Source organism: Salvelinus namaycush, chromosome 42 (assembly GCF_016432855.1).
Source record: "Salvelinus namaycush isolate Seneca chromosome 42, SaNama_1.0, whole genome shotgun sequence".
NCBI classification, from domain to species: Eukaryota; Metazoa; Chordata; class Actinopteri; order Salmoniformes; family Salmonidae; genus Salvelinus; species Salvelinus namaycush.
In genome coordinates, this window is record NC_052348.1 from 19,452,128 (window position 1) to 19,462,268 (window position 10,141).

At 40.9% G+C, this 10,141-nt stretch overlaps 1 protein-coding gene across 1 annotated transcript; it reads right to left on the bottom strand.

Annotated features, from left to right (window-relative positions):
- Window positions 1-1,379: 1,379 nt before the first annotated feature.
- Window positions 1,380-4,541, bottom strand: LOC120035108 (60S ribosomal protein L26). The gene is made up of 4 exons (XM_038981895.1): window positions 4,473-4,541; window positions 3,412-3,587; window positions 3,056-3,196; window positions 1,380-1,545 (listed from the first exon to the last, which is right to left on the bottom strand). Exons 2-4 carry the CDS (start codon window positions 3,577-3,579, stop codon window positions 1,417-1,419), a joined length of 438 nt encoding a protein of 145 aa, XP_038837823.1. The 5' UTR covers window positions 3,580-3,587; window positions 4,473-4,541; the 3' UTR covers window positions 1,380-1,416.
- Window positions 4,542-10,141: the final 5,600 nt, after the last annotated feature.

Below are 10,141 nucleotides of genomic sequence, written 5' to 3' on the forward strand. Positions count from 1 at the left end.
ATTTTGAAGCATTTACGTAATAAAAAAAACACAAAGAACATAAAAGGCTTAATAATTCATTAAAAAGTAATGTTAACTGGCTGATATTACCTCATAGAAACAAAAAGTATAAGATCTCCTAAGCCTGATCTTTTAAAATCTCCTAAACCTCAAAACTCTATTCTTTCCACATAGGAATGGCTGAACGAACCAGAGGTATATTTTCCGGTTTTTAGGACTACAAGCTGACGAGCTCTATTCTCCCTTCGTTATTACATGAAGTCTAAAGCCATCCAACTATTTCATTCGTGCAAACCTTCACATTTTCCTTGGCTTAAGCTTGGATTTGTATTGGCAAAAAACTGCCATTTAGTGCTAAATTAACAGTCTAGTTCTAAATTGATACGGTTTGACATTTAGATTAGATCATGATATCAGGGGATACTTGATGATCCTAAATCAGCACTCATACAGTAACCACGTTTCCATCCACACTTTTTATGCGAATAAAGTCAAAACTTATTAAAACCAGGAAGTGTTGGTACAATCTTATAAATGCCGACAGATCATTTGTTCGTCAGACGTGGAGGGGTCTTTTCTTGTCGGTAAAATTTGTTTTGCGACAAATTGCGGTGGAAACCTTTTCATGCGCAAATATTGATATACCATCATATCGAACTAAACTTGTCAAGCGATGGCATGTTGTACGGTCCTCCCACTACAACTCGGGAAAGCATGCTCCCGAGTGGCACAGCGGTAAAACATTGCATCTCAGTGCTAGAGGCGTCACTAGACACTGGTCCGATTCCAGGCTGTATCACAACCAGCCGTGATTGGGAGTCCCATAGGGCGGCGCACAATTGGCCCAGCGTCATCCGGGTTAGGCCGCCAATGTAAATATTTTTAACTGGCTTGCCTAGTTAAATAAAATACATTATGAACTTCACAGGGTGAAAGTGCACGGTGATATTGATGCTCCTATTCAATAAATATCGATGGTCTTAATCTAGTGACATGATCGATGCTTGACTGTTTGAAAAAACAGTCTTGCTCTTATCCATAATAATCTCATTATGTAGACTAGACTACCCATACCGTATCTGCGAGCTGTTGGCTAGAGCGCAGGTGCCAAGACCAGAGTAGGTACATTTACTACTTAACGCAGTAGAGTTCAAAATGCGAAGGAAACACATTGAACTTTTGATTTTTATTCGGTACATGAAAACGTAATGGGAAAAGAAAATTGTGCGCACAAAGAATGTGAACCATCATGCAATCAGGTTGGTTCCACCATGCTAAACCAGAGTATAACTATGGACAACAAGGACATCCCCATACGTGTGGCTTGCCCACTTTGCAGTACTTTACTGTAACACTTCCATTTACGACAGACAATGAAATTGATTTGTACAGCAGTTTATTGTAAGCAATAGATTTTCACTCTGCCATCTTCTCAATGGTTTCCTCCTTGTATTTGCCCTTCTCCTTTCCGTCAGCGCGGGACTTAGCCTTACGCTCCAGGATCTTCTTGCGATCCTTGTCCAGCTTTAGCCTGGTGATCACAACCTGGGAGGGAAGAGGGAAAAGAGGATTGATTCTAGGTCGATAAAAACAGTGGTGAAAAAAACAGATTGTGAAATCCAAAATGAATTCCTCTTCACGAAGAAACATCTCAGCCCCAATACCATGAAGAAACATCTCAGCCCCAATACCATGAAGAAACATCTCAGCCCCAATACCATGAAGAAACATCTCAGCCCCAATACCATGAAGAAACATCTCAGCCCCAATACCATGAAGAAACATCTCAGCCCCAATACCATGAAGAAACATCTCAGCCCCAATACCATGAAGAAACATCTCAGCCCCAATACCATGAAGAAACATCTCAGCCCCAATACCATGAAGAAACATCTCAGCCCCAATACCATGAAGAAACATCTCAGCCCCAATACCATGAAGAAACATCTCAGCCCCAATACCATGAAGAAACATCTCAGCCCCAATACTAGTCAAACTATACCATGAAGAAACATCTCAGCCACAATACTAGTCTAGCTACATCAGAAGCCAGCCAGGCTTCAGAAGATAAATTGTGAGTTTCTGTAAGACAGTGGACTTTATCTGCAACTCAGCATGCAATCCCAATCAGAAATGACAAATACATGTCCAGACATAACATGGAGAGCCATTCTATTAGACAAACGAGAAGAGCCCTCTAATTCTACACAAGACCCGGGGAATCATATCAAATGTATAACTACTAATATCACTGATGTCCAAGACTGGCTGGAGCCTAGGCTAAAACCTTATCTTCAGTTTCACAATTTAACATTGAGCCTAGACAATGTCCTACATGTCAGGTAAATGCAGTAAGTGGAGCATTAGCATGTAGTCTACGTTTCCTCCCCAGTTCAGCATATATTGGGTGCCTGTCTTACTACATGTTGTTCAAACCAGTCAAGACATTCAGTGACTTAGTCAGGCTGACTACATTCAACTAATCTTCCTTCATAACAGAAAAACACCCGTTGCCATGACATCCGAAGGCTGAAACCAGTGGTGATTGGCAAATATCTACATTCGCTCAATTTACCCTCACCAGGCACCTTAACGAAACATTTGAACCCTTTCTCAATTAATTGTTCCTTGATTTCGCTCCTCCTTCTCAAAGTACATTGGAGAACATCAGACGGTGGGAGAAAACGTCTTGAAACTGAGGTGTCACCCAGACTTGTCCAACAAAAACATGCAACTTTGTTCATTTTTTTTATTTTTTAATCTCCCAATTGCGCCAACTGAACACGACACAGGTGTGGTGACCACTGAGCTTGGACACTGAAAAGCTGCATGTATTTAAACAATCCAACAGGTAGCTGCTGAGAAGGGTAGTTATTTAGATGTGTTTTTTTTACACTCCACAATGATACAATACAAAATAACGATTTGTTAAATTGTGAACCACTCAAATTGAGTTGAGATACTAAAACAATGATTATCCAACATGGTAGAGGTCATATATAATACATCTATACACAAACAAAGTACATGCGTGTGACTACAGGTAGACGCTCACCTTGCTGGGGTGGATGCCGACGTGCACCGTGGTTCCGTTGGCCTTCTCTCTCTGCACGCGCTCAATGTAGATGACGTACTTCTTCCTGTAGACCTGCACTACCTTGCCAATCTGCTGGCCTTTGTAGTGTCCACGGACAACCTGCACAGCACACACATGGAAAACGACATCACCCACGTGAACAAAATCCTAACGCTAATTTGAATTGGTCTGAAATCAGGTGTTAGTTTCAGGTCTGGCCTGTATTACAGGGCTGGAATTTTATGTAGTTCCTTATGCATGTTAGTAGCAGCTAGTAAGGCAATCTCAGAATTCGTATAAAGTCTGTTGAAACGCGTGGTTCTGGGAGTCTTTACCTGGACTTCGTCGTCCTTGCGGATGGGCATGGACCTCGCATTGTACTTCTGACGGAGCTCCTTGGAGAGGGGGGAGGACATGATCTTCCTCCGGATGTGTGAGGGGGCATTGAAGTGCCTCTTGCGGTTCTTACGCCGCGAGGATGTCACAAATGGATTCAGCTTCATGTTGATGGCTGCAGGGCAAACAATTGCCAACAATCAGATTAGAGGGTTAACATTGACCGACAACTTGCTACATGTCAATCATTTGTCGTTTAGGCTATGTGTTTGTTACAAGTAACAAGCTAACACCACAGCATAGTTTATGTACAACACAAAGTGACAGAGCCAAGAGATTTCCCACCTAAAAGGTAACGTTTGTTTGCTAGCCTTATAAGCGAGCACCTCAAGCTGCAAAATGTTAGTAAGGTGAAGCTAGTTAGCTACATAGATGGGTAACGTTAGCTAGACAGTCATTTTCTGGATCTCATGTCAATACCTAGCTACAACAGCTAACGTTAGTTAGACTTCAGGGTGTCCGCCCAACAAACAGCAGAACTAAGATTGAACAATCCATGAATAATCCAGGGACAATCACCGAGACCACTAACTAGAAGTTTACACACAGATCTATGATCTGCTACGCACGCGTCATCTCCATGCATTCAACATGACATGGGTACACACAGCTAGCATTAGCAACCTAGCTAGGTAGCCATGTTAGATGATTGTCGAGCGCAGTTGACTTCAGTGTTAGCGAAAGACAAAATACACATCAATGCTATGGTTTTCTCTGAACGAAACACTATGCGACCATGTGTAATTAACGTTCGTGCTCAGTTGAATTCCCAGCCTGTCTGCCATTTTCTAGAGTTGGTAGCTTGCCCTCACAGGTTGAGGTATGCAGATTACGGGACGTTTGATATAGCTATTAATATACAAGTTGTCTCCAATACTGACCACTATAGAGTAATAACAGGGGTACCTGACTTCACATGTACTTTTGGGGATGTACAAAAGTGTATAACATAGGATGGATCTTGATTACGTTGGTGAAACTGTCAAACAGGAATTCTTACCCTGCCGATAACTCCTCTGTGGCCGGCGGAAAAGAGACCTTCATTGTACTTCCGCTCCGATTAGTTCACACACGAATCCCGCGAGAAGTACTCTCGCAGTTAGCAGGACAGGAAAATTGTCAAATTCACGCACTTATCAAGAGAACATCCCTGGTCATCCCTACTCCCTCTGATCTGGCAGACTCACTAAACACACATGCTTCATTTGTAAATTATGTCTGATTGTTGGAGTGTGCACCTGGCTCTCCGTAAATAAATAAAAAAACAAGAAAACGGTGCCGTCTGGTTTGCTTAATATAAGACATTTGAAATGATTTATACTTGTACTTTTGATACTTAAGTATATTTTAGCAATTACATTTTCTTTTGATTCTTAAGTATATTTAAAATCAAGTACTTTTAGACTTTTACTCAAGTACTATTTTACTGAGTGGCTTTCACTTTTACTTGAGTCATTTTCTATTATGGTATCTTTACTTTTAAAGAGAATTGCATGAGAAGTATGAAAATGTGATACTTTTTCCACCACTGAACCTATGCATCAAACTGTATGTGTAGACGGCTTGACAGAAATGGTAGCAGAAGGGGAATGTTGAACTTTTGTTGCACACATATCCAGATGATACTGCGTTCTCATAGGCTTACAATTATGTTTTGATTATATCTTGAACAGTAGCTAAGATTATATTTGGTTGTGATCTTTGCAAAATAACTATTTTGGATGCAGCAGTTGTTAGCTAGAATGCTAACACTCATTGATTTAGGCTGTAGCAAAAGCTAGCCAAAGAGCCATTTTACTGGTTGAAGTTGAAATGTTTTTTTTAAGTATAATGCAGTTGATTTGTGATGATGACACACACATTATATCTAATCTAAAAGTAGTCTGAAATGCATTCATAAGCAACATGTAAATAGTTTTTTTTGCTGGTGTTCTATAAGAACTCCCCCTTTTTCTGCCATCAATTTGCGCGCATCGCCCTCGTCCGTGAATTTTTGTAAACACAGAAAGTGTTCTATGGAAGTATGCTATTGTAGAATATTAGCAATATGGATGTTGACCAAGAGATGTCGCCATAAACCATGATGTAATTCCCTCGGACCTCGTGGACCTGTCAGGAGTTTCCATCTTCACTGGCTCACCCTGATCATCAATTAGTCGGCTAAACATCCAGAGACCTAATACAAACTACTTTGTAGCCTGTTTATTGAGGCTTGCTTGGCAAGGATTTATCACCATCATCATCTAGGCTATTTGTCAGTTTATTGAAAACATTATTCATATATTTTCTTCTGTAGCCTAGCCTAAAACCCATTAAGGCCAAGAGCTGAAACACGGTGGCTTTACTTTTAACTATATATAAGTTAGGCTATTTTGATCAACCTCTGTCCTCTTAGAGGTGCGGAATTTCCCCTTCACTTCGCTCTCTAAATTATGAAATGATCTAGGCTACTTCGCTTTACTTTGCTCTCTAAATTATCAAATTATCTAGGTTATTTAAGAATAGGGGGGGTAAAGGTTCATTTTGAATCACGCCAAGACAAGGCATTTTCCAACTCCGCCACACACTACCCCGTACCCCTCCAGCCCCTCCCTACCCACTCCTGTCAGATATCCGGGAAAAGAGGCGCACAACCTCCTGTACTGGCCTGCCAGCGCGAATCCGGATGAAATTACACCATGCAGATGAAAATGTCTAAACGCGGAAGCAAAAGGCGCGTTGTCATGGACACCACACTTCTCCGCCGCGCGCTGTTATAACCGGTTAACGGACCATGCTCGGATCTTGCTGTCTGTCTGGGTGAAAGTGATGCGGTCATAGAACGAGCAGTTCCAGCTCGTTTCCTCCCTCTCCGATCTCTGGTCTCTCTCGCGGCAGTGCGGATGTGGAGTGAACACTGGAGCACTGCCTTCTGCTAAACGGAGAAGAAGATGAAATGTTTTTCACGTTATCTACCGTACCTCTTCCGCCCTCCCACCACCATCCTGTCTTCCACATGCCACACCGAAGGTAGGTAGAGACTCACCGGGGCTCTCAGGAGCAGGGTGTGTATTGTGGTTGATAGTAGAGGGGAGTTTAGATGTCTAATATAGATATCGTTATATGTTGACCATTTGGTGAACTACACTGCATGGAGGCCTGTATGCTTTATCTGTTCTCCTGAACTGAACTGTGTGAGCTGTCAATGTGAGCTGTCATATAGGGTCTGTGTCCTGTCTGTAGTTTTATCCTGTAGCATGACATAGCCTAGTAAAAGTAGGACAACTGACAACACTTATGAATACAAAAGTTTGGCTATTCTAATGTCAAACTAAAATCAAAGCTGAAGTATGGGAAAGTAATTGACATGTGATTTCACTCTGGTTGTGCTGATAAGTGGATAAAAGTTTAGAACTGATCTGCACAACTGTGACACCAATCCATTCTGAGAAGACTGATCATTCTGAGAAGCCTGATCATTCTGAGAAGCCTGATCATTCTGAGAAGCCTGATCATTCTGAGAAGCCTGATCATTCTGAGATCTTCTTGGTAAACAGCACTACTACACCTAAAAGGCCTCCATTTCATTAGAACAGTGTGACGTCTCTGTTTCAATGTTCTCTTGTCAATTTGTCTGGTATTATACAGGGGTATGCCACATTCCATGTGCTTCCTAAGGCAGAGCAGAGAGGGCTGTTCTGTGACCAGGGCAGATAGGGAGAGCAGACAGAGCACTGAAGCAGTTGATTGTTACAGAGGGCATGTGGCCGTGTTTGTGTGTACGTGTGTGTTGGAGTACTTCAGGGCACTACAAAGCAAAGTGAGCAAAATTACTGACTTAATACTCACTGACTTGATTTCCTTGTTTGTGGTAATATGTAGCCTACACATTATTCCCACTCTAGTGCTCATTAGACCTGGTCACTATGTGTACTTCCCCCTCCTCTCTCTCTGTCTCTCCCCCCCTCCTCTCTCTCTCTCTCTCTCTCTCTCTCTCTCTCTCTCTCTCTCTCTCTGTCTCTCTACCTCGCTCTGTCAATTCAATTCAACTCGCTTTATTGGCATGACGTAACAATGTACATATTGCCAAAGCTTATTTTGGATATTTACAGAGGTCATGTATTCTCTCTCTCTCTCTCTCTCTCTCTCTCTCTCTCTCTCTCTCTCTCTCTCTCTCTCTCTCTCTCTCTCTCTCTCTCTCCCTCTCTCTCTCTCTCTCTCTCTCTCTCTCTCTCTCTCTTGCTCTCTCTCTCTCCCTCTCTCTCTTTCTCTCTTGCTCTCTCTCTCTCCCTCTCTCTCTCCCTCTCTTGCTCTCTCTCAATTCAGTTCAAGGGGCTTTATTGGCATGGGAAACATATGTTTACATTGCCAAAGCAAGTGAAATAAATAATAAACAAAAGTGAAATAACCAATAAAAAATGAACAGTAAACATTACACTCAGAAAGGTTCCAAAAGAATAAAGACATTTCAAATGTCGTATTATGTATATATACAGTGTTGTAACGATGAGCAAATAGTTAAAGTACAAAAGGGAAAATAAATAAACATAAATATGGGTTGTAGTTACAATGGTGTTTGTTCTTCACAGGTTGCCCTTTTCTTGTGGCAACAGGTCACAAATCGTGCTGCTGTGATGACACACTGTGGTATTTCACCCAGTAGATATGGGAGTTTATAAAAAATTGATTTGTTTTTTGCGGATCTGTGTAATCTGAGGGAAATATGTGTCTCTAATATGGTCATACATTTGGCAGGAGGTTAGGAAGTGCAGCTCAGTTTCCACCTCATTTTGTGGGCAGTGTGCACATAGCCTGTCTTCTCTTGAGAGCCAGGTCTGCCTATGGCGGCCTTTCTCAGTAGCAAGGCTATGCTCACTGAGTCTGTACATAGTCAAAACTTTCCTTAATTCTGGGTCAGTCACAGCGGTCATGTATTCTCTCTCTCTCTCTCTCTCTCTCTCTCTCTCTCTCTCTCTCTCTCTCTCTCTCTCTCTCTCTCTCTCTCAAATTCAAATTCAAATTCAAGCTGCTTTATTGGCATGAAAAACATTGTGTCAATATTGCCAAAGCAACAATGTATACAATATACATTGTAATACAATTAAAACAATGACAAACAATAATATAGAATGGCAGTAAATAATAATACAAAATTAAATATAAAAATAGTAACAATAAAAATGGTAACAGTCAATAGTCGAATGTAATGTATGGTGTAATGCACCACTACCATCATTAAACTGCTATCATTACCATTACCACCCATACCATTACTATTTGGAATGATAAACAACAATAATAATACTAATAACAATAACAGTAATAACAATAACAGTCCTAATAAGTAAGTTACTGCTTACTATGCAGATGTTATTATTCAGTGTCCCTCAGGCTATGGCAGGTAAATACATATTTGGCTGCAAGAGAAGCCATTGCTCCTTCGCCCATGAGTATTTTTAGTTTTTCCTCTGGGTTTAATAAGTAAAAATTTGGAATAAATGTAGTCATTTCTGTGAATAATGAATCTCTTGGTGAGGAATATTTATCACAGTAAAGGAGAAAGTGCATCTCTGTTTCTACGTCCCCTGTCAGGCAGTGACCACATACACGCTCCTCTTTGGGTAGCCATGTCTTTTTATGTCTGCCGGTTTCTATTGCCAATCGGTGGTCACTCAGCCTGTACTTGGTAAGGATCTGTCTCTGCTTCGAATCTCTGACAGAGTAGAGATATTCAGCCAATTCATATTCTCTGTTTAGGGTCAGATAGCAATTTAGTCGGCTTTGGGATTTTGTTTCGTTTTTCCAATGTTGTAAATATGAGTCCTTTGATTGGTTCATGATTTTGTTTATTGGAATTCTTTCTTTTGAAGCAGTGCTGGTGTCAGCTTGGTTGGTTAGGTCCAACACCAGCTGACTGAGAGGGCTCGTTTCTGGGCTCAGCTCTTGGGTTTGAAGTGCTTTAAATTGCAGACTCGAATTTGGACTTGAATTTAGATGTAGCCAAAATTTTAATGATCTTTTCTGTATTTTCATTATTACTGGAAAGCGGCCCAATTCTGCCCTACATGCATTAGTTGGTGTATTTCTCTGGACTTGTAGGATTTTCCGACAGAATTCTGCATGTAAGGTTTCAATTGGATGTTTGTCCCACATTTTAAAGTCCAGTTTATTGAGTGGCCCCCAAACCTCACTTCCGTAAAGAGCTATTGGTAGGATTACACTGTCAAATATTTTGGTCCAAATTCTAATTGGGGTGTTGATTTTGAATAATTTCATTTTTATTGCATACAATGCTCTGCGGGCTTTTTCTTTGAGTGCATTCACTGCCCTATTAAAGTTTCCCGATGCAGATATGGTCAGACCAAGGTAGGTGTAATTTTTTTGTGTGTTCAATGATGGTGTTGTTCAGGGTGAATTTATATTTGTGTTTCTGACATCTGTTTTGTTTTTGGAAAATCATGATTTTAGTTTTTGGGAAATTTACTGCCAGGGCCCAATTATGGCAATATTGCTCTAGAATATTAATGTTCTGTTGAAGACCTTCTTTGGTTGGTGATAGAAGTACCAAGTCATCAGCATATAGCAGGTATTTCACCTCTGTGTCAAATAGTGTGAGTCCTGGGGCTGGAGAATTGTCCAACATGTCTGCTAATTCATTGATATAAATGTTGAAAAGATTTGGACTCAAAC